The 25,983-nt window shown below is 38.6% G+C and overlaps 1 protein-coding gene across 1 annotated transcript; it reads right to left on the reverse strand.

The window, feature by feature from the left end:
- Nucleotides 1-245: 245 nt before the first annotated feature.
- Nucleotides 246-25,610, reverse strand: plppr5a (phospholipid phosphatase related 5a). The gene is made up of 6 exons (XM_067363361.1): nt 25,404-25,610; nt 17,119-17,251; nt 15,147-15,397; nt 10,665-10,841; nt 3,781-3,915; nt 246-359 (listed from the first exon to the last, which is right to left on the reverse strand). Exons 1-6 carry the CDS (start codon nt 25,605-25,607, stop codon nt 330-332), a joined length of 930 nt encoding a protein of 309 aa, XP_067219462.1. The 5' UTR covers nt 25,608-25,610; the 3' UTR covers nt 246-329.
- Nucleotides 25,611-25,983: the final 373 nt, after the last annotated feature.

Here is a 25,983-nt window from a genome sequence, read left to right on the forward strand (position 1 = left end):
TCTACTATGGACTCAAAGTTGTAAATGTAACATCAGAATTTGTTAAACATTATTTCATTGGACATCATGTTGCAATTCCAACTTCACTCCATAACCTCCGTAACACAAAAAATGCTAACAGTGATATGTTTGTATAAAAATACGGATGAGACCCTACCATAACTATTTAAAAAAAAAAAGAGTTACAAGGAGGACAACAATTTTTTTCACACACTTCAAAATAGAAGTCTAAAAGTAGCACATATCGACGTTGCACTCAAAGTAAGAAGTCGCACCAGAGAGCAGCAACATTATCCACAGCATTCTTCTGGCTAGCGGGCTTTTCATTGTCATGTTATCTCAGCGTAGGTGATGGGATTCTGAAAATCAAACAAAAAAAGTAAAGTTTAACATCTGGGTCAATTACATCACACTCATTTTTTTTGTCCAGATCTAATTCAAAAACTTTCAAATGCAATTCATAGATACTATCATTTCAAAACACCTCTTCTATGCTGAGCATGTTCTTAATGTCTGAATTAAAGTATTTTTGGTGAGCATAATGCCACAAATGTCAGGATGATACAACTGCCTTAATAACACAATCAAGAAAAAAGCCTCATAAAAAGATGAAATCCGTATTATTAAAACCTGGTTATTAAAAAATAACAGGATACTTATTAAAGCATCACTGCTTATTAACTTAAGATAAAGAAAAATAAAGAAAACAAATGATATCATCCCTTATGACTGTATGTCCATATTCTCTTATAAAATGACAAAGACAAGATAATTAATTAAATTGAATTAAAATTATGACAAGAACTTTTTGGAAAACACACTGTCAGGACTCTGGGCTGATCTGGGTCTTTACTGTTTGTGTTTTGTGGTTGCAATGTGCTTCTAGCACATGGCTTCTCTTTATTTTGTGTACCATGTGCTCCTTTGTTGTTTATGTCTTAGCATCACCAACTCATTTCCTTTTCATTAGCGTATTTGTCTCACCTGTTGACTCTTTTTACTCTCTTAGTTTGCTGCCCTATTTATTTCCCTTTTATGTGCCAGATAGTTGTTTGCCTCTGCAAATGTTTCTCTAGTTAATGTTTTTGTCAGGTGTCCAGTCTAGTTTTTTTTTGTTTTTTTGCTCCAGGATTCTCTGCCTGTTCTGCATTCCCTTTTAGTCTACCCCTGCCTGGCTTAGTCTGCCTGATCTGGCCTGCTTAGGACCCTTAGGTTTTCTTCTCTTGACCTGGTTCTAATAGCCTGGACTGTTGGATCTCTCACTTTCTCCTGCCCTGGGCCACCAAGCATACCTGCCTGTTTCCTGGATTGTTCAGTGGTCAACTTTGCCTCTTTGTGGTCTGTGAGCAGCCTGCCCTCCAATCTGCCCATCCTCTGGTTCTGCCTGGCTCTGGCCCTTGCCTGCCCTGACATCAGTACCAGCCTACCCCTTCTTTTTTGTTGTTGTTGTTGTTGTCATTTTGTTTTTTATTTAATTACTAATAAACTATGTGGTAAATATGTTAATATGGTAGTTTAGATGCCTTAAATATCATGTTTAAATAGCACACTGCATTTTTAGATGCCTTAAAATTCGCTTGAAAATAGTATAAAGTTATAGTTAAAGTAGAATAAAGAATATAGTTTTTGTTTTTAAATATTTTTGGTAATTGAGACTTGAGGAATGTTTACAGCTGCTTTTCACAGTTGCTTTTCTACCTCTCTATCTCATTGCAAAGTTAAAGAACTGTGCGCACTTTTCTACGGCTGTGGGAATAAGTAATAACTACCTTAAAGATTAATGACGTATCCTTGAAATAACCAAGTGTGGTGTGAGTCTAGCCATGCATTGCAGGTGCATATGTCTTGGGCTTATATGTAATCTTGATGAACTGCCTCACAGAGCCCCTGGGCTCACCCTTATATGAATCCAAATGAATCCTGGGAAGTCATATTAAACTATTAATCAAATATGGGCGGGACTCCTGTTGATTATGATGAATAATGGAGTTCAAAGGCAACAATATCTGCTACCGGACTGTGGGTTGATGACCTCATGGGGACAGACTACCTGTTGAATATTGTATGGCAGACCTGCTGAACAATGCTGTTGAATACTGAAATAATCAGCAGTATATATCTGATCTGTGATTTTATAATTAGCTCTCTGAGGTGTCAATGGACTGAGGATAGAAAGTGAAGTGGAAAGCATGGGATTTATAAGCCTGATTCATGCAACCTGGAAATCAACAACAACAGAAAGTTGTGCATATCTAATTCATAATTTTGGTTCAAATGCAGAAAGTAGAAATGATAATGAATATTCAGCTGCATGTGCTTATATTTTCTGACACTGGAAGATAAACCCACTGACTAACTCTGATTTCTTGTGACACAGATACAAGAAATTCTGGCCTGCGGCAAATGAGCCGAATGAACACACTGAAAAGAAATAATGGGATTTACTTGGGAAGAACATTTAACATTCAGAACATGATATTCAGTGTCCAAAGGCTGTTGAATGTGATGGCTGTCATCAAAAGTATTTATTCTTGAAGGAACTGAAGTGGACAGAGATTTAGTTCAGTACTCAAAAAAGAAGCTAAAAGGAAAGATCTGTTTATCAAACAGCCATATTCCATGTGATCTTTGCCATTTTTAACCCCCTTTACAAAATATGTGTTTAATACTGTTCAAGGATTTATATTCATAACCATGCAGTAAGAGTTAAAAAATGTAATGCTGCAAAAACTGAAAATTGCCACAGGGAAACTCATAAGATGACCCACATAAGGCTGACATCTTGTTTTGCAAATTTTTAAAGTGTGAATGAATTATCTTGTTGGAGACATATGTAAGAAGCTCATCTATATTAGAGTAAAGGACCTTTCACACCAAGGCCAATAACTATAAAAGATTAATAATCATTCTAATTCTATGAGAACAGCAAATTCCATGCCACAAATAATGATAACAACACAGAGGAAAGATATTGTTGGAATCACTTTCAAAAGATTTTTTTTTCCAGCTGATGAATGATAAAAACAATAACAGCCAATCAGAATCTATCCGAATTTAAGAAGCTTGATTTTTAATGAATGGCTATTAATGCATCTGTTCTGACCGACCATCGCATGTCATCAATATGTCAGATTTTTACGGAGAGATATTCTAATCTCTTTTCCATCATACTGTGAAAAAATTGGTCAACCAATTAGATTTGTGCAGTGGTGGACGAAGTACACAAATCAAGTACTTGAGTAAAAGTACAGATACACTAATAAAATATTACTCCAATAAATGTTTTAAGTACTCTTTTCCAATTTGACTTGAGTAAAAGTACGAAAAATGATGACTTGGTGGCACTCATGAGTTTTTTGCTAAGTGACATTGAATATAACAATCCAGAATCAGCTCTCATCACTGTACTCTTATTTTTAATTATCTTGTAGAGAATACAAAAATCTGAAATGCTGTTTGAAAATGTGTAAATACTACTTGACTTCTCCATGACAAACAGGTGTCAGAAAAGGAAAGTCAAGCTGCTTTGTGTATAGAAGTAACCATTGTATTTCTGCTTTTCTATAAGTGCCACCTACTTCAGAGATTTTACGTTCAGTCAACTAAAGACAAAGTGGACAGAATTTTCATGTAAAACATTTGTGATGATATGAACAGGCCTTAATGCTGTTAATAATCTCATTTTGGATATAAAATGGCCACTAACTATAATAAGGCATTTTATTAATGTCTCAATTTTATTAATGATTCTAGTGTACATGAAGGCTTGAGGTTGAATACCTGGGATGCTATGTATTTCTCCATGCTGTGCTCCATCCTGGGCTGAGTGATCATGGGACCACTGGACACACTCTCCTCCGGCGGTATCTCATCCAGTAAGGGCTTCCCTTTGAAATATTTCACCACACACACCACCTAACACAAGAACACCCATAGGGGAAACGAAAGGAAAGAGAGAAAAGAGGGAAGTTTTACACCTCTGAAAGGCTTTTTGTAGTACACATACACATGTATGGCTTTTCTCAAGCTGTAAATGATGATTTATGTAAGTCTTGAAAGGGCAAAAATGCTCGCATGACTTGTTGCCTAAAGTAAAAAGGCTCTGTGCTCTTTCGGGAGAGAGGAAACATGCGAGTCCATGTCCTGGAGGAGATTCATCCATTATCGGACCAAAATGAGTACTTTCAATGAGACACTACAGGCAATTCTTTGCTAGACTGCAGCATAATGCAAGAGAGGGTTTCAGCGGAGGACATCTCAGGGCATTCTCATTCCCGGAGCCATAAGCTGAACTAAACAGATGGAGGAATTAATTTTCTGTGCTGTGTGTGCTGCCCTTACCATTTTCAAAACCATACAGCAGCACTGAACAATATTGTCCAATTTTACTTAGGTAATGTCACTAAGGTAGCACTGTCCTCTTGGCTAATATAGCTGTGATTTTATCACAACAAAAAAAATGACTTGTGATAGTATTAAAATTATCAGAAGTTGAAAATGATATCAGTAATGTTTTGCACCATATGCCACTAAAAGTGAATATGATTTTATAGATGTCATGCTGCTACTTTTTTTTAAAGAAAACATCTCAGGTTATGTCTGTAACCCTGGTTCCCTGAATAGGGAATGAGATACTGCATCGATACTTATTGGGATCACTTCTGCATGATTATGTCTTGAAGCATTTGTAAAAAACGAACCAATGACGTGACAGGACGTCAGAGGTGGGTGACGTCACGGACCAGGAAACTATAAAGCATACCGAGTACAAAGAACACCAGCTTCTGATTGGTTGAAGCAAGACGCTCACAGGCATGCAGGGAGTATGGCAAGGAGACGCAACGTCTTGTTCCATATTCAGGGAACCAGGGTTACAGACGTAACCTGAGACATTCCCTTTCATAGGAACATCGACGCTGCGTCGATACGCATTGGGAACCCTATCCCAACTACGCCATAGTACATAGTGCCTATCTGAGCTCAGCAGATAAGAGCACAGCGGGGAGAGTACAGTAGACCCCGGAGTGGAGCCCAAGTCAAGGTTATAAAACCTAATAAATGTATGCTGAGAGGACCACCCAGCCGCATCACATATCTCATGGAGGGGGACCCCCGAGATCAAAGCCTTTGAGGCAGGCATACCCCTAGTAGAATGGGCCCGGACATCCAGAAGACTCATAAGCAAGTGAGATAGCCTCGACCACCAACTTGCTCATTCTCTGCTTAGACGCAGGTCCTCCTTTCTTAGGAGACCCATAACAGACGAACAGTTGTTCAGATCTATGCCACAGGGCAGCTCTGTGAACGCAAGTGTCTAACACCCTAACTGGGAAAAGCAGTTTAAGTCTTTCCTGATCCGGATTAGAAAAAGGAGGAGGACAAAGGGCCTGCAGTACAATCGGCCCTTAGGTACATAACCAGGTCTAGGATGAAGGAAAGCCTTGACCATGCCAGGCGCAAATTCCAAACATGAAGGAGCAACAGAAAGTGCTTGAAGATCTCCAATTCTTTTGAGAGATGAAATTGCCAACAGGAAAATAGTTTCTCAGAGAAAGGAATCTCTCAGAAACCAACTCTAATGGTTCGAAGGGAGCCGCAGCCAACCCTTCCAACACAATAGCCAAGTCCCAGGCCGGAGTTCTTGTACGCAGCAAAGGCCTCAGCCTCTGGGTACCACGGAGAAAGCATATAACCAGGAGGTCTCTTCCCACAGAAGAGTCCCCTACAGGAGCATGATAGGTGGAAATAGCCGCTATACAGACCTTCAAAGTAGAAGGAGTGGAGGGAGCTCTGGAGTGGAGTATGGTCTCCACAACCTCAGTTAGGAGACCAGATTCTATGAGCCTAGCCCCCTCAGAGGCCAGGCCCAGTTTCCACAACTCCGGGCGGGGGTGAAGTATCGTGCCGCCCGCTTGCGACAGGCGCTCCTATCTGATGGGGATCTCCATAGGAGAGACGTCGAGAAGAGACACCAGGTCTGCAAACCAAACTCGGGTTAGCCAGAATGGGGCTATCAGTATGAGATGGACCCTGTCCCAGAGAACCCTCTCTAGAACGCCTGGGAGCAGAGCGATCGGTGGAAATGCGTACAGACATAGCTAGGTGGAGTCTCCGTTCCCCGGGCCTCGGCCCCTGCCTCGATCGGATGTCTGCCCCCACATTTTGATGCCCCGGGATATAAGCTGCTCTCAGGGAGAGGAGCTTCCCCTGGGCCCACAGGAGGATCCGATGGGCCAACTTGCACAACTGGCGAGACCTCAGACCCCCCTGGTGGTTGATATAGGAGACCACCGACATGTTGTCCGTGTGGACCAACACATGATGGCCCCTCAGGTCTAGGAGGAAGTATTTGAGAGCTCAAAATACCGCCATCCTTTCCAGCTGATTTATGTACCAGGAAAGTAGATGGTCCTCCCAAAGACCCTGAGCTGAGCGACCACTCATGATCGCCCCCCAACCTGTGAGGATAGCATCCGTCGTTAGCATTACAAGATGACAAGGAGCCCCCCACACCGGTCCTTGGGACAGGAACCAATGCTTCTTCCACATGAATAAGGCACAAAGGCATCGCCGAGTGACCTTGATCACGCGAAAAGGATATCCCCTCGGAGAAAACCCCTTGGTTCTGAGCCAACACTGTAAGGGTCTCATGTGCAGCAGGCCAAAAGGTATCACGTTGGATGCAGCTGCCATCAGACCCAACAGTCTCTGAAACTGTTTTAAAGTGAGTGTCTGGCCTAATTTCACCCCATTCATGGCTGAGAGAATGGAATTCACCCGAGCAGGAGACAGACATGCCTGCATCATGGTGGAATCCCAGACTACCCCTAGATAATTGGTAGTTTGAGCTGGAAAGAAGCACACTCTTCTTGTCATTGAGTCTCAGCCCTAACCTTCTCATGTAGGACAGAACAACATCTTGATGTTGGACTGCCATGTGCTTGGATTGAGCAAGAATCAACCAATCGTCGATATAATTCAACACGTGAATGCCCGGGAGTCTCAAAGGAGCCAGAGTTGCATCCATGCATTTCGTGAAGGTGCGGGGTGAAAGTGCTAGGCCGAAAGGAAGAACCCTGTACTGATAAGCTTCGCCCCCTGTGCTGAGGATGGATGGATACATGAAAGTAAGCGTCTTTCAGATCTATTGTCACAAACCAGTCCTCGGATCTGATCTGTGGGATGATCTAGAATAGGACACAAGGTAAATCTAGAATAGGACGCAACCCTCCATCCTTTTTTGGAACAATGAAGTAATGGCTGTAAAACCCTGACAGCTTGCTGGGAGGAGAAACCCTTTCTGTAGCTTCTTTTTTGCAAGAGCATCAGAACCTCCTGTTCCATTACCAGAGACTGCTCAGGCTCCACCACCACCCGTCTCTGTCCCCAAGCTCTTTGTGGGGGAGCACGGGTGGTGACACTTTGTTTTTGTTGTGCTCTAAGCGCTGAGGAGCTGGTTGACGGCCGAGGCTGCTCCCGCTCAGCAGCCTCGGGGGGTAGAAAGCGGCGGGGAAGGAATTTCTGGAAGGCCTCTGACTGTTTTCTGGCTTCCTGGAACCTCTCGACGACAGATGTAACTGAGTCACCGAAGAGGCTCAGAGGAGACAACGGCGCATCCATAAGGGTGGTTTTATCTTTGTCTTTGTTCTCTGAGAGGTTCAACCACAAATGCCTTTCCGTGGCCACCAGGGCTGCCATAGAACTGCCAATTGTTTTAGCCGTCTCCTTGGCAGCCCAGAGAGAAAGATTAGTGGCTTTCCTAAGCTCTTGAATAGCTTCAAAGCTCGCTTCTCCACTCTCATCCATTTCCCCCAGCAGGTCAGCCTGGTAGGCTTGCAAAATTGACATTGTATGTAAGCAAGCCACAGCCTCTCCAGGGGGAAGAAACCGCAGCGCGTGCTTCCTCCACCAGAGGAGAGACACTGGGTCTGGAGGTGAGGGCAGAGAAAGGGCTGGGCCTGTCTCTAATCCCTCTGTCAGATCCATCTGTGAACCCCACGAATGAAGCCACTGCTCTGCCTCAGCAGAAGTGGGACCCGATTCGAAGGGGGGAACACTGGTCCCAGCGAGAATGGAGTGTTCTGAGAGTCAGTTTGTCACAATGCACGCAGACAGCTCCCTCGAGACCTGCCTGGGCATGCTCCACTCCTAAACAAACAACACACATCTCGTGTGTATCCCCACCCGTGATGAAGCAAGGGCAGGGATGAAAACACTTTACAAACTGCTATTTGCTTGCCATTATAGTGTCTTTTAGATTATATAGATTATATTTATTTATATATGTGTGTGTGTGGTGCAACTTGGATACTCTTGTCCTCAGATGAAGAGATTGTATTCTGTATGTGTAACTGACAGACAACACCAAATAAGACACACGATAGCACAGAGCGCTTGCTGAAGACACAGAAGCTGGCGTTCCTGGTTCTCATATGCTTTATAGTTTCCTGGTCCGTGACGTCACCCAACTCTGACGTCCCTTCACGCCATTGGTTCGATTTCACAAGTGCTTCAAGACGTCTTCACGCAGAGGTAATCCCAATGCGTATCGACGCAGCGATGTTCCCATGAAAGGGAACTTAATTAAATACTCAATTACGCAACAACGCTTAGATTGATACGTCATTACTGTGTTCATAAGTGCGTCAATGTATCATTCACTGAATTGTTTTATTCAAAAAACTTATTTATGTAACTGAAATTCATGAAAACATATAACGTATAATAAAATATAACATGAAACATATAATATACTGCATCTGGGGGTTGTTTGGTCCCAGACAAGCTGCGGGGGGACCCTGTCGGCACAACACACCCCCACACCAAACTCAGATTCAGTGAGGAATTAAACAAGTGACTGTCTTTATGGGTGAGTCAACTCAATCAATTAATTCAAAACACTAATTCATTCAGAACTGAAACAAGCGACTATATTTATGTGTGAATCATGAAATAATTCACTCTGGAACACTAATTAATTCAGGAATCAAACACCACTACTGTGTATTACCTAGAGACGTTCTGCTTTGGCTTACTCCTTGTAATATTCAGAACAAAACAGTTCTCTTGTGTGTATGGCACTGCTTAAATATTTTATTATACTGACACAAATAAAAGGTAAAAATCTGAACTACTCTCCTGTCGTGACAATGTCAACAGGAAAAAAACAAAACATTATTGAGCCCTGAGCTGACCTCCATTGCAAAACAAACTGCTAGGGAAGGATAACAGTAATTAGAAAGCATACTACAATGCATTTACTTGAGCACAAGCTGTTGTTCCCCACCACTGCCTCCTTTCTGATGATGTGACGTTTAAGAGATTTGATCTGACCACGAGTTTGATGTCTTTATTCACCTTCCTCCCTTCACCCCCCTCCCCCAACCCATCCTAACAGCAGAAATAGGTCAGTGCATATCTCATACAGTATGACTAAAGCACCACAAAAAAATAAAACATTCACGCTTCCACAAACTCACTCACAATGCTGTTATGCCTAATGTGAGGAAAGCACGCATGAGCTCATGTGTGACCTTCCTCTAAAGCTCACAATGAGTTTCTCATCTTCACTGTGCACTCTTCAAACAACAGTGTGCCCAGCACAGTACAAACTGTTGTGTTTTGTTGAAGAGGAAGCCACACATGTGCCCTATCCTGTGGTCTGACCTAATTACCTATCCATATGTCACATTTCTTCTTGAGTGTAACATTACTTTATGAATTACCAATTTATTTTCATATAAATAATGCACATATAGTTTATGTATTTCTTGCTTTTACTGAGAAATATAACATAAATATTTTCTCTTAGTATGTAGGCATATGTAGTGTGTGTGATGGGCAAAAGTCTGCATAAGATCAGTAGTTTGCTGTTTTTTGACTTCTTTACATTTCAGATAGCTTGAAGGCAACTTAGTGCCGCAGATCCCTCCAAACTGTATGTAAAGATTTGACGTGTATTGTAAAAAACTGTGCTCAGTAAGGCAATATCAATAAAAGTCTGAGGCATTTAAACTGGAATTTGAACAGAAGCTTGCATTTCTGTTAAAGGACTACTAAAATATTCAGTATAATAAAGATTGTTATTTATAATTTGTCTAAATCAGGTGTCTTCAAACTTTTTGATGCCTACTTTTCCAGCTTAGAAATGTCTGTCTGATTACAGTACATACAGTAACATAAGACCAGATTAAAAAAGGAGTTTCAATGAAACTTTTGCTGTTCCCTGACACATTACTTGAAACAGTTTTTATTTTATTGTGTCACATCTTTTGTGACTTCATAGTCACTTAGATTTGTGCATTTTGTAATGTAACCTTTAGATAACATAATTTGCATGTTGCATGCATTAACTTCAGACAATCTAAATCTAAAAAAGTTGGTTATTATACGATATTACAGATTTTGTTTTTTATTCACCAGTATCGGTCAATATCGGACAATTAAATATTCAATATCCACCGATATTGATAGGCCCTATATTAAAAATTACAATAACTAAACATAATATTAATAAAAGGTATTCACAAATAAGAACAAACAGTTCATTAGAAACACTCAGTACTTGTGTATGTAAATATTCATGAAGATCAACTATATATATACATTTGCATTTAAAAATGAATTGAATTTGTATCAGTGTATGTTCTCAAATGTGACCTCACCATAAAGACGGCGATAGCTCCACCGATGATGAAGCCAGCAATGACATCAGACCAGTGGTTTCGGTACTCGACCACTCGATTAATCCCAGTTAGGAAGGCCAGACACATAAGCCCCAGAGAGAGCACCGGCTTGGCCAGCCGTGTCCCTTTGGCCTTCACCGAGCATGTGATGTACATCTGAGGAAGAACAGAGCACTCTGTAATACATCTTCATTCTAACCACTGTGTAAACGCTTTTCATAGTTCATTCATTTCCTGCTCACGTGTGGATATGTTTGTCTGAATACACACAGGTTTCATTTTAACTGTTTAAACACTGGCTTTCTCAATAGCAAACTGCACTCTAACATGCACCAATTACTCTGATCAGTGATACACTAATTACTCTGATACGCAAACATTTGAATGTGTCTGATGCTGCTGACATGCAGGTGCTCTTCAAATTTAATACATTTGCATGGTTCAGGTACATTGATTCACTTATCCAAGACATTGGCATTGACTGGAAGGGTGGCATTTGCTAGTCTGGTATTTGAAGAAAACCTGCATAGCTTTAGTCCAGAATCAAGCCCTAGGGAAAAAAAAGGAAAGGTAGACAAAGGTAGGGTGGGGGGTGTTCTTGTATTCATCTCACTGGTTTGATCAAGTACAACTTAATGTTTTGAGCAGGGAGCACCAGCGGCATTCAGACAGATGTTATTCTACCAAACTTCCATTTAACTGTTCCTGTGGAAGCAAAAAAAAAAGCTGCAAATGGTAAAAAACATTTAGATTGAAGATTACAAATGATTTGTGTTTTTCAATATTAACTTCATCTGAGTGTTAGACAATCTAAAGCTAAAAAAGTTGGTTATTATACGATATTACAGATATTTTTTTTATTATTCATCAGTATCGGTCAATATCGGACAATTAAATATCCAATATCCACCGATATTGATAGGCCCTATATAAAAAATAAAAAAAAAAACTGCAATATTGTATGATAACCAAAATGGTACTACAAACCCGATTCCAAAAAAGTTGGAACACTGTACAAATTGTAAATAAAAAAGAAATGCAATAATTTACAAATCTAATAAAATTATATTTTATTCACAATAGAATATAGATAACATATAAAATGTTGAAAGTAAGACATTTTTAAATGTCATGCCAAATATTGGCTCATTTTGGATTTCATGAGAGCTACACATTCCAAAAAAGTTGGGACAGGTAGCAATAAGAGGCCGGAAAAGTTAAATGTACATATAAGGAACAGCTGGAGGACCAATTTGCAACTTATTAGGTCAATTGGCAACATGATTGGGTATAAAAAGAGCCTCTCAGAGTGGCAGTGTCTCTCAGAAGTCAAGATGGGTTGAGGATCACCAATTCCCCCAATGCTGCGGCGAAAAATAGTGGAGCAATATCAGAAAGGAGTTTCTCAGAGAAAAATTGCAAAGAGTTTGAAGTTATCATCATCTACAGTGCATAATATCATCCAAAGGTTCAGAGAATCTGAAACAATCTCAAGGCCGGAAAACCATACTGGATGCCCGTGATCTTCGGGCCCTTAGACGGCACTGCCTCACATACAGGAATGCTACTGTAATAGAAATCACAACATGGGCTCAGGAATACTTCCAGAAAACATTCCAGAAACATTCTTTTTTTTTGACCAAGGAAAAAATAAGCCATATCTAAACATGGTCCAGAAGCACAGGCGTTTTCTCTGGGCCAAGGCTCATTTAAAATGGACTGTGGCAAAGTGGAAAACTGTTCTGTGGTCAGACCAATCAAAATTTGAAGTTCTTTTTGGAAAACTGGGACGCCATGTCATCCGGACTAAAGAGGACAAGGACAACCCAAGTTGTTATCAGCGCTCAGTTCAGAAGCCTGCATCTCTGATGGTATGGGGTTGCATGAGTGCGTGTGGCATGGGCAGCTTACACATCTGGAAAGGCACCATCAATGCTGAAAGGTATATTCAAGCTCTAGAACAACATATGCTCCCATCCAGACGTCATCTCTTTTAGGGAAGACCTTGCAATTTCCAACATGACAATGCCAGACCACATACTGCATCAATTACAACATCATGGCTGCATAGAAGAAGGATCCGTGTACTGAAATGGCCAGCCTGCAGTCCAGATCTTTCACCCATAGAAAACATTTGGTGCATCATAAAGAGGAAGATGCGACAAAGAGGACCTAAGACAGTTGAGCAACTAGAAGCCTGTATTAGACAAGAATGGGACAACATTCCTGTTCCTAAACTTAAGCAACTTGTCTCCTCAGTCCCCAGACGTTTACAGTCTGTTATAAAAAGAGAGGATGCCACACAGTGGTAAACATGGCCTTGTCCCAACTTTTTTGAGATGTGTTGATGCCATGACATTTAAAATCAACTTATTTTTCCCTTGTTTTCTCAGTTTAAACATTTGAATTCTGTCATTATATACTTAACTTCATCTCATTCTAAAATCTCATGTTGAATTTTTTTCAGTGGAACACAAAAGCAGACATTTTTGAAGATTTGTTTCATAGAATGTGTCATTTTGGTGTCAAATATTAAAGCAAAATAGATGTAAACTTTGTCAGTGTTATGGTGTATTTTAAAGCTCATGAATTTGTACTTTTGTGCTACACTGGACAAAGATAACAGCAAATGGAATGAGAATGAGCAAGTAAATAGTGGCAGAATTTAGATCGTGCCATTTTAAGATTCCATTATAGGCAAAACAAGGTGATTAAGTAATAGAGCAGCCCTTAGGCATGGCAGATCCATTGATTTTCCTCTTCTCTTCTAACTCTATGACACAATGGCATTTGGATATGACAGGTGAAAGTTTTTCTGTCTATAGGGAAGTGATTCATTTTATTATTGTCATAGGAACCAATAAATGAATCTCCTAGAAGGCCAATTTGGGCTTCTTAACATCTGCCTTGACGCTGTTAGCATTTAAACTATGCCGACTTGGAATGTAAACCATTTCTGATTTATTTAATGACTGGAGTTCATGCAGAGTAATTAATTTGATTAGTATGATTAAGGTTTGAAGGCTGCTAGGTAAAATATGCACTTACATCATTCTTTTTTATCTATTTATTTTTGTGTCTTAAAGGTCCACTGAAGTGTCTTGGAACGTGCAGCATTATTTAATGTGTTGACGCAATTTCAACTGAAACAGGAAGACAGAGCGGGATTATTCAAACAGCCCCGCTCCTTTTTAAAATAGCCAATAGCGTTTTGTTTATATCACAGCGGCCAGAGCCGCTAAACTCGGTAAAACCGCAATTTCTTCCTAATCTCTAACCGTTTCTCCTCCTAATCTCCTCTATATTGCTTTAAAATAATGCATTCTGTGCAGAATTCAAATGGATCCGATACGTTTTGTGATCTGCGCCGACTCGCGCTTATGATCAGCTCTGTGCTCTCGTGTCTCTGGACCAGAGCAGACTGTGCTCGCGCTGCGGCGGTTCACATGACACTAACGCAAAAACGTTCTTCATTCCTAGAAACTAGTAAATGTGAACAAATGACCAATTTCAGCCACCGCTTCAGGGTCTGTTTATAGTGTAGGAGGGGTGGGACTTCAGATTCTGGAGAGCATTTGATTGGACAGAAAATTTGATGCAAAGCTGAAGTGCGCAGTGATGTCATGAAAATCTGTGATCCATTTTAGCAGAAGTGAGAGACTAAGTTTTTAATGCTTATATCTCCTAAATACAATTTTTTTCATTGTTTTGGAACACACCAACTTATTCATAACCTTAAGGCTAACATATTAATTAATTTTGGTTTCAGGGGGACTTTAAAGATATTTCTGGCAAAGCACAAAAATGTGACGTTTGCTGTGTACACCGACTTGTGACAATGCTTAACATCTTATGGATCTAACTGCGATGCAGATGCATTTCTAGAAATCCCTGAGAATGCATTAAATCTCACAGTTCACTCCAGATGTTAACATGATCAAAAATCAGATAACAAGGCAAAGTAACTTAAAAACCTTCAGAGAACTGATGGAAAATGAAAATCAATTTTCTGTTGGCAAAAGCTGAGACAGGCCCTGTAGCTTTTAGACTTCAAGAATAAATGGAAAATGGCTTTTTATGCTTTTTAAAAAGGGGTACCATTTAAAAAAAAAAAAACGTAATGAAACCCAATTCATGGCTGGATCAATACCATAGTATGGATAAAAAATTTCTCTCATCAGAAGTGTTAGAGCAAAATCCTTTTATGCTCTGACAAGAATTGTACTTTTCCCTAAGCTCCACTTATATTTTTTTGCTGAATTAACTTCTACATAACATGCATGAAGCTTCCACAAACAGAATGTAACAGATTCCAAATAAAATTTTAACTTGTTTAGCTGTAGAAAACCATACTGTATACATATTTGTCATTCTGACACAAACAAATACTGACCAGTTTATTAACTTTACTAAACCATCCCTTTCTATTGTATACTGTATGTCTACATAGGGTTTACTCACAGCAACATAAAGAGCTGCATAAACACTGATGGCCGCCTCTTTGGATGGAAAGGATTTGCGAGCATGCAAGATATCATCCTCATTGCCTGTGCAGGCTTCTTGTTGGTTGATGAAGCGCACCACCTGTTGGCACCCCAGCGCTGTGTAGTTGGGTTTGCACACCGTCAAGAAGTATGGAGACAGATTTCCCGTTACCACCTGCCCGGCATTTACAAAGATGTCTGTGGCAAAGAGGCCAAAAGCGTACACACCTGGAGGAACACAAAGACTGTTTTATCCAGAGGCAAATCAAGGATTTCAGTCTTACGTAAGGAATTTACACTACCGTTCAAAAGTTTGGGGTTGATAAGATGTAGTACTGCAGTATTCAGTGTCACATGATCCTTCATAAATCATTCTAATATGCTGATTTGCTGCTCAAGAAACATTTATTATTATTATCAATGTTGAAATCAGTTGTGCTGCTTAATATTTTTGTGGAAACGATATTATTAACGATAATATTTGTGTGATACATTTTTTTCAGGTTTCTCTGATGAATAGAAAGGTCAAAAGAACAGCATTTATTTGAAATAGAAATATTTTATAACACTATAAATGTCTTTACTGTCACTTTCAATCATTTTAATGTATCCTTTCTGAATAAAAGTATTAATTTCTTTAAAAAAAATAAATAAAAAAATTCTGACCCCAAACTTTCAAACAGAAGTGTGAATACGGGTCAGGAGGATGATTAATTACACATTATTAATCACACTAAATGAACTTGTTAAATAGACAGCCCCAATATAAATACCTCACAAAAGCAATGACAATGACTTCTGTTGTTTGCCTGTAATGCCTACTAAACAAATCCTGAAAAGCTCAGTGATGCCAAACTGTAATCACATCATGGAAAATGACAGCCCATTCAGCGCTGGGTGAGTCTACAGCTTTTTTACAAACCAGAATATTGGGCATGAATGCAGAGGCACGGGACTCAAATCTTAATGTAAGCGTGGGCAGCTTTGTCACATTGAATGTTGTCTATGAGCGAATCTTGGAGAAGCAGCACACTGAAACTAGTTTACAATGAGTGCCACTGCTGTCAGTTTACTCACAGCTCCTCCGTCTGCCCCCACATTAACGTGCTTATTCATTATGCTCCAGAGGACTCCATTTTTAACCAGAAACCTAAAGTTGCACAGCACTGAATTTCAGCTGAGACATTCTTACAACAGAATTCAAGCGTAATCATATGGTTCGTAAAACCACATGATTGCATACTTGTGAGAGGAGCAACAGACAAGCCTGTAAATTTACTGTACTGGAATAATGCAGAAACTATGCAACTTCTCTATATTTCTTATATAAACCCATACTGGATGCCCGTGATCTTCGGGCCCTTAGACGGCACTGCATCACATACAGGAATGCTACTGTAATGGAAATCACAACATGGGCTCAGGAATACTTCCAGAAAACATTGTCGGTGAACATAATCCACCGTGCCATTCGCCATTGCCGGCTAAAACTCTATAGGTCAAAAAAGAAGCCATATCTAAACAGAAGCACAGGTGTTTTCTCTGAGGGGCATATAAACATATAAGTGGGGACATATATGTAAAATATATTTGTTTAATTTTGAAAGATTACATGAATATAATGAATATATATTGTGCTTCCCTTTCAATGTTTGCTGGAGTTATGGGAGATAATATCTAGTCTGGTGTGATTTCAAGGCAAGGAACATCCCATAGTTTTCCCCTTCAACTCCTCTTGCAGAAGAAATTTTATAAATAATTTAAGAGAATGCTTTGTCATGTACCATGAGCGTCTGCCCTGCACGAGAAACTTGCAAGTACTGTATGTGTGCCTGACTCTGATCTCGATTTGCCTTTTCTTTTGCTGCAGGCACAAATGCACAAGGAAAAGAAAAAGTCTCAATCTACATTTGTCCTAATTAGTGCCGATCCAGTTTGTGAAGACATACCAAGAAAGCGAAATGTCCTTCGGACCAGAGGGTTGAGGTAACAACAGTCGCCCATCACAATGATCTTCTCTCGGTTGTCTAGATCCTCGGAGACATACTGCAGCAAGAAGAGCACGGATTCTGTCACTGTAATCTGCAGAAAAAAACAAAAATCAAACAAGGCTTTTAATGGCACATTTTGTTTGTAGACTCTCTCTCTTTTTTTTACTTTTTCCTTGATCTTTACTTTGATCTAAGATGTTAATGAGGCTAAAATCGAATTCTCAGCTTGAAGGCAAAATCAAGAAAACAGGCTGTATTTCAGCTATTTGTAACACTGGAAGAAGCAGAAAGACCAATTCATCAACACAATAGAAATGATTAGAGGTCTGATTTCCTGCTGGCCAGATGCCAGTTCTCAGCAAGGTCTTGAACTTGATTTTGCCAAACTGGCAGGGAACACCAGGGTCAAAGGAAGTATGGAAAGAAGAAAAAGAAAAAACACTCACAATTAGTGCTGGATAAGTTTGAAAAAAAAAAGCTGTATAAGGCTATAGGGGGTTTTGTGACAACTTGCATTGATGTTGATGAATGTCTGTCGTATAAGGCATTAATCTAAATCTCTATTTTAGTTGGCATATAATTTGACAGTCTTGGGAAAAATTATGAAATGTTAGGAGTCAGGTTGCTAACACAAAACGCTTCAGTCCAATTTATGGGAAACCCAGGATCTTTTGCATGGCTTTCTTCAAAGTGATTTTCACATATGATTTTGCCTCTAACCTAATGAGTCCTGAGTCGCCCAGGTGGAAAGAAAGTACACTTCCATAATGTACTTAAAGTGCTCAAAATAATACCTAAAGTACTAAAAATTCTTCTTTAGTACTTCTTAAAGGATTAGTTCAAATAAAAATGAAAATTATGTAATTAATTACTCACCCTAATGTTGTTCCAAACCCGTAAGACCTTCGTTAATCTTCTGAATGCAAATTAAGATATTTTTGTTGAAATCCGATGGCATATTTTTGTTGAAACCAGCAATGACATTTCCTCTCTCAAGATCCATTAATGTACTAAAAGCACATTTAAATCAGTTCATGTGAGTAAAGTGGTTAAATATTAATATTATAAAGCAACGAGAATATTTTTGACTATATAAGCCAAAATAACGCCTTATGTAGTGATGGCCGATTTCAAAACACTGCTTCAAGAAGCTCCGGAGCATAATGAATCGGTGTATCGAATCATGATTAGGATCGTGTGACAAACCAACAAACTGCTGAAATCACGTGACTTTGGCGCTCCAAACTGCTGATTCGACACGCTGATTCATTATGCTCCGAAGCTTCCTGAAGCAGTGTTTTGAAATAGGCCATCACTATATAAGTCGTTATTTTGTTTTTTTGGCACACCAAAAATATTCTCGTCGCTTTATAATATTAATATTGAACCACTTTACTTACATGAACTGATTTAAATATGCTTTTAGTACATTAATGGATCTTGAGAGAGGACATGTCATTGCTGGCTATGGAGGCCTCACTGAGCCATCGGATTTCAACAAAAATATCTTAATTTGCGTTCCGAAGATGAATGAAGGTCTTACGGGTGTGGAACGGCATGAGGGTAAGTAATAAATTACAGAATTTTCATTTTTGGGTGAACTAACCCTTTAATATTATAAAGTGATGAGAATACTTTTTGTGCACCAAAAATAACAAAATAGTGACTTTATTGACTTTATTTATCTAGTGATGGGAGATTTTTTTTTAAAAATGCTTCATGAAGCTTTGAAGCTTTACGAATCATTTGTTTCGAATCAGTGGTTCAGAGCACCAAAATCACATTTCAGTAAACGAGGCTTCGTTATGTCATAAGTGTTTTGAAACTGCAATAGTTCACGTGACTTTGGCAGTTTGATACGCGCTTCGAACCAACGAATTGAAACAAAAGATTCATAAAGCTTTGAAGGTTCATGAAGCAGTGTTTTGAAATCGCCCATTACTAGATATTGTTGAATAAAGTCGCTATTTTGTTATTTTTTGGCACACAAAAAGTATTCTCATCACTTTATAATATTAAGGTTAAACCACTGCAGTCACATGAACTGTTTTAAATATGTTTTTAGTAGCTTTCTGGGTATTGAAAAAGGGAATGTTATTGCTGGCAATGCAGGCCTTACTGAGCCATCGGATTTTAATCAAAAATATCTTAATTTGTGTTCTGAAGAGGAACAAAGGTCTTACGGGTGTGGAACAACATAGTAATAAATGACATAATTTTCATTTTTGGATGAACCAACCCTGTAAGATAATCTTAAGAACATCTAAGTGTACTCAAATGTGCTATTTTGAGACACCATGAATATGAACAAAAATGCACTTTTAACATATCTCTGTATTAAAAAAAATATATTTATTTACCACTTGTAGTACACAAAGTCTTTCAAGCCAATTTTGTAACTTGCCAAACTTGTAATTGTCAATATTTGTATGCCATGTCACTTTAAAGTCATCATGAAACAGAAGCTGTGATAGTCTTCTCTTCCCTATTGTGACATATATCAGAGTAAAATGGCTTCTCAAAAAAATAATAATAATAAAAATTCATTCATATATGGTTTGAAATCCAATTCAAATCTCCTTCCTGGAAATCTGTTTCTTCCGACCACTCTAATTGGATTTTACAACTTCAAACTTTTCTGCCTATATGTCACTTTCTCATGCCAAGTAAAATGTAAACACGTCAGACTTCATCGCAGAAACAAGGCTGCATTGTGTTGTTGTCAATGCACAGGTCACACAGAAAATACTAGACAGGTTACTCATTTGCAACTTTGTTTCACATCACTACTAACCAGTTCACAGCATGTGAAGAGTTTAGCTGCAGAGCCTGGCACCCTTTTACCATACTTTTACCAATGTGAAAAATTACAGGAAGTGACAGGTGAACTTGTGAACTCTTGTGCTAAACTCAACGGTGCAGCAAACGCCAGGTTACAACGACAGTAATATCTCTATATTAGCACGGCTGAGCAATCTTTTGAAGTGAGAACTCTACGCCAAGAGACTGAGGATATATCACTTTGACATCACTTGTTAGTACTGCAGTATGAATCTCTACTATTTATTGATTACATCTGAGGTATGTACAGAAAGACAAATTGCATTTCTTAAATGTAGAAACTTTGAATTCAAAAGTTAGAGGCTTCATATAAATTATGCGTGGTGGTTGAGTCTTTCTTTAAGACGGATATTAGAGAATGACATACTTGTTATTTTTGTCTACTTCACTTTCATGACATATTCCTTTAGATCGTCAACAGAAAATAAGATGGCAAATTCTGACATTTATGAATGTACACGTTTTCATAATTAATAAAGTCTGATCTGTCAATGAACAAGGGACGACAAATCCTTTCATGGCTTCTACAAACGGAATTCATATTTCTTAAACAAATGCAATTCAGGACAGTGAATGCAGATTGGCATGACTCGCTGTTCACTTCTAATAGACGTCACGGCATCCTGGCCCATAAATGTCACACAGCCAAGCCTGATGAGTGAGACGGTTCCTCTAACTGTCATATGGGTTGACCAAGAATTCTTTAATTTATTTTTTATTTGTTTTCATATACATATTTAATATGAAGAATCTGAGATGCAGCCCAAAGGTAGAATTCTGTGAATCTGCCTTCTGCCTCCAACTACACATGGACTATATAAAGACAATATCCTCTTTTATCGGGTGTTCAATGACTTTTCAAAAATGTAAGTTTCAACTAAAACACAACTGTGTTGAGATGAGAAGATTTACTGTTTAACTAATGCAGAAATCAGAGTGCTTTCCCAAAAACTCTGAGCCTACCAGAAAGGGTTGTCTAAAGGTGATAGGTCATATTACATTAATTTTGACCAAAAAAAGGCCTATTGTCAATAGTGTAGTGATGTGTGAAGTCACACAGAAGTCACATTTAAACAAAGCATTCTGTTGGTCAATTCAAGTGAGCATCTTGAACCCATTGTATTTCGCCTTCAGGTGGAAATCACGATTGTGTGGATTCCTATTAAAACTAATGAATTTCGCCAAGGAAAATTTTGTAAAAAAATGGTAACGTGACCAGACTTTAAGGCAGGACTTTTCAGGGTTCGGGGACCTCCAAAGGGCTAGAATTGTTAGCGAATCCTCTAAAAAGTTCTGAGAAAAATAGTATAAAAAAATAATATTAAAAAAATGAAAATGAATAATATTAAATAAGTTTGACCATCACAAATGATTATTCTAAAAACCTATTCTATAAAACCAAACAGAAAGTAAACATTTTCTAGATATTATATTTTTCGCGGTATAAATGAATCTGCATACATGAAAATGTCGCCTATATATTTTAAGATCATCTTCAGCTTCCATCGCATCAAAAAATGTGGGTGCAATTATTTTGAAGCAATTCATCCTACTTTATAATCTATCCTAATATATAGTTTGCATCTTTGCATGCTTTAGGTCACAATTATAATACATTTCTCAAAGTTGCTCGTTTCCCAGAGGCAGTGGGAGAAGTGGAATCATACTCTGGTTCAGACCAAGTAAAATCCTCAAGGGCAGTTCAAGCTTTGGAAAGTGTTCAAATTAAGTTTCAATTATTTGTGGGTGGTCATATTGAAATTGGGGAGAGTAGTGTGAGTCGAACGCTATAATAACAGTTAAAACCCTCTTTCTGGCAGGTTTTTGCCATTTAAAACTGGGAAGGTACAAAAGTAAAAGCACACTGAAAAATGACGGCGGCTTTAGCAGCATATACGTACAGTATAAGCGCTCTGAAAGCAAAACCACTAATACAAGAGATGTTTAGTTGTCAGAGCGCTTATATATGCTGACTTGCTAAAGCTACCATCATTTTTCAGAGTGCCTTTGTACCTTCCCAGTTTTAAATGACAGTTTTGATGACGCCCGAGACACCAACAGTCGGTATACACACGCTGTATCACAAGTGCCACAACAAGCAACTGTATGTTTGTTAAGTGCGTCTCCAAATACAGAGCTGACTTAGTTCAAACTTGACTTAGGCCAAAATTCTGTAACTCTATAGTACATGTAATTAATAGTAATTAATGTAATTAATTGAGTAATTACAATGTGACTACGGCACTAAAATAAAGTGTAACCAAAAAATTGTCATCAATCAATCATCCTCATTTCGTTCCAAATTCATATGACGTTTTTCTTCTTTCTTTCTTTTTTTTGAAGAATACACTGGTGATTTTTTCCATCCAGTTACATTAACTTTCAGCTTTCAAGCTTCAAATGCGCACCATAAATGTATTATAAAAAAGAAGTTATATGATAGCTTTATGTGACGAACAAAATGAAATCTATGAAGTCCCATTTGAATTTTTATGTCATACTCACAACTTATCTCATAATTATGATTAGTATGTCATAATTTAAACTTTTTGTCTCCGAATTATAACAGCTCACTGGACGGGAAGATTGTAGCAACTTCAATGCACACACAAATTCAGAAAGAGTAATTGACTACTTTTATGATACATTTATAGTGATTTTGCAACTTAAAAGCTCCAATCAGCATTAATTATAATTTCATGGCTAAATGACTTCAAAATTTCTCCATTTGTATTCCACAGAAGAAAAAGTCACACAATTTGAAACAACATGAGGATAAGTACTGCTGCATAAAAGTCTCAGATACTGTAAACTTATCAGTTGTCTTGTCAGAATAGCCAAGTTCAGCATGCCAGCAATATTTGGGACTAACACTGTATATAAGCCTTGCACTTTTAGAACCTGCAGGGTTGATAGCTGACCTTTACTGTCCACCTCAGAGCACGTCTGAGACCAGATCGAAGTTTTCACTCCACATTTGGCTCAAAAGTGATGCTTTTAGCAAATGGTTGATAATAATAGTCATTTGGGGGTGAATTTGCATGGCATTAATATAAGGCCATGCAGAGTGTTCTTAGATCGATTGAGCAAATCCATTGAAATTCTTATGAGAGATGAAAGCAGAGAGGCTCTGTAGTGATCCTGGTGCTCTTTAATTGATCCTCGGAGCTGCCAATATCTTGCTCATCATAAATTCTCTTTTAATATACTGTAGGCACACAGAGCTAGAGTCTGGAGCCAAAAAAATGACTCTCAAAGACAGATTCCAACATTCAGTGTGGCCAAACTAGCAAACATTAAGCAATGTCAACCCTGCAAATGCAGGCTTTTTAACTTACTGATATCTTTTTATTAGGCCTGAGCACTGATAGTGTGAGGACCCTCTTGGAATTACTCTGCTTATATTGTTTCTCCAACACAACAATAAGATTAAATGAACACTTTGTCTTAAGTCTCCTTCTCAGACAGAATAATCTTGTGTCACCTCTAGAGTTTCTGAAGAGATCTCAACAGTGTAACAAACTTTGTTAAGAAAAACAGTTAGATTTAAAAGTCAAATTAAGGTTCAATTAACCATCAAAGATTTAAAGGAACACTCCACTTTTTTAAAAAAAAATAGGCTCATTTTCCAACTCCCCTAGAGTTAAACAGTTTAGATTTACCGTTTTCGAATCCATTCAGCCGATCTCCGGTTCTGGCGGTACCACTTTTAGCATAGCTTAGCACAGTTCATTGAATCCGATTAGACCGCTAGCATCGCGCTTAAAAATGACCAAAGAGTTTCGATATTTTTCCTATTTAAAACTTGACTCTTCTGTAGTTAAATCGTGTACTAAGACCAACGGAAAATAAAAAGTTGTGATTTTCTAGGCTGATATGGCTAGGAACTATACTCTCATTCAGGCGTAATAATCAAGGAACTTTGCTGCCGTTCCATGGCTGCAGCAGTGCAATGATATTACGCAGCGCCCGTGAGCCCCTGCTTGCACAGGGAACGTGCCTTGCAACCATGGAGACGTATGTGAGAGACGCTGTGTAATATCATTGCGCCTGCTGCAGCCATGATACGGCAGCAAAGTTCCTTGATTATTACGCCTGAATGAGAGTATAGTTCCTAGCCATATCAGCCTAGAAAATCGCAACTTTTCATTTTCCGTCGGTCTTAGTACACGATTTAACTACAGAAGAGTCAAGTTGTAAATAGGAAAAATATCGAAACTCTTTGGTGATTTTTAAGCGCAATGCTAACGGTCTAATCAGATTCAATGAACTATGCTAAGCTATGCTAAAAGTGGTACCGCCAGACCCGGAGATCGGCTGAATGGATTTGAAAACGGTAAAACTCAACTGTTTAACTCTAGGGGAGTTGGAAAATGAGCCTATTTTCAAAAAAAGTGGAGTGTTCCTTTAATGATGGAAAATGTCACATTCTTAAAAGACCAACTTCTCTGAACTATGCCATGTTAATTTAAAGGGATAGTTCACCCAAACTCTGTTTGGTTACTGACATTCTTCCGAATATATTCTTTTGTGTTCAGCAGAACAAAGAAATTCATACAGGTTTGGAACTACTTAAGGGTGACTAAATGATGACATAATTTTCATATTTGGGTGAACTATCCCTTTAATTATAGGTATCTCTATCCCTATAATTATAATTATTTAATTTATATTTAAATATATTTTAAAATGTCATTTATTTCTGTGATGGCAATGTAGATTTTTTTTGCAGCCATAACTCCAGTCTTCAGTGTCACATGATCCTTCAAAAATCATTCTAATATGCTGATTTGATGCTCATAAAATATTTCTTGTTGAAATCAGTTGTACTGCTAAATATTTCCGTGGAAATTGTGATACATTTTTATTTTCAGGATTCTCTGATTAATAGAACAGCATTTATTTGAAATATGTATTTTGTAACATTATAGGCATGTCTTGTCATTATAAATTATAACAATTTAATGCATCCTTGATGAATAAAAATATTCATTTCTTTTTAAAATACTTACTGACCCCAAACTTTATACACTGACCCACCATGAAAGGTACAAAAATACACTGTTAGGCTGTAATCAGAAACCACACTAGATAATTCATTTGCACTATTCATAATCAAACATGCATAATTGATGTGTAAAGCATTTCATTCTGAACTTACATTGATGGTTTCATAAATATTTGTACATCAAGTTACATAATAGGCCACATTCTCCTGTGTGTATAATTATTTTTCTTTAAATGAATATGTTGTCCTTACTAGTTTGCAGGCAGGCTGACTCAGTAATAAGAGACTCTATCCAACATTTTAACTCTAAAATTCACAAACTGATTGCTATTATATAAATAAAGATACTGCCAAGAACTGCTCGTTCTAAACTCCTTCTTCAACACACACTCACCACAAGTGCAGGAACCCCTGCGACCACCGCGTACAGGATAGCTGGCGGGATCGCGCCGGACTCTTCTGGTCCGAGATAGGGCTTCGTATAGGCATTATCATGACAGAAGAATCCCTGGATGTGCACGTTAAAAGTATCGGTGTACTCAAAGTAGTATGCCAGCATGACAGTCCCTGCCATGATCACCAACTGAAAGTAAAGCATTGTCGATAAGGGTCATACAGATCCTGGGAAATAAGTGAAGGTTCTTCGTCTCCTACGATAGCATTGGCATGATTTCCTCTTATTCCATTATCACTCCTAGTAAATCCGCCAGAAATAGTAGCGCATTTTGTCACTGACGGTCAGAGCGCTGTAAAGTGCGTTGTAGTCTATGAGAATGAATTGGGTTAGAGCTCGCGCAGACTGGGCAGCTGCACGGGCTGTAGGCGTGCCTCACTTTAATAAGTGATGGGATGCCTGCAAAAAATGCACTTGAACTGTTTTATCTCAAGGTATTATATATTATCGAATCGTTTTATGTTCCCAAATATTTCATACTTGGAGTCTTGCTAATACTGATTAGCATAACTTATCAATC

The sequence above is a fragment of the Chanodichthys erythropterus genome, chromosome 16 (genome assembly GCF_024489055.1).
Source record: "Chanodichthys erythropterus isolate Z2021 chromosome 16, ASM2448905v1, whole genome shotgun sequence".
NCBI classification, from domain to species: Eukaryota; Metazoa; Chordata; class Actinopteri; order Cypriniformes; family Xenocyprididae; genus Chanodichthys; species Chanodichthys erythropterus.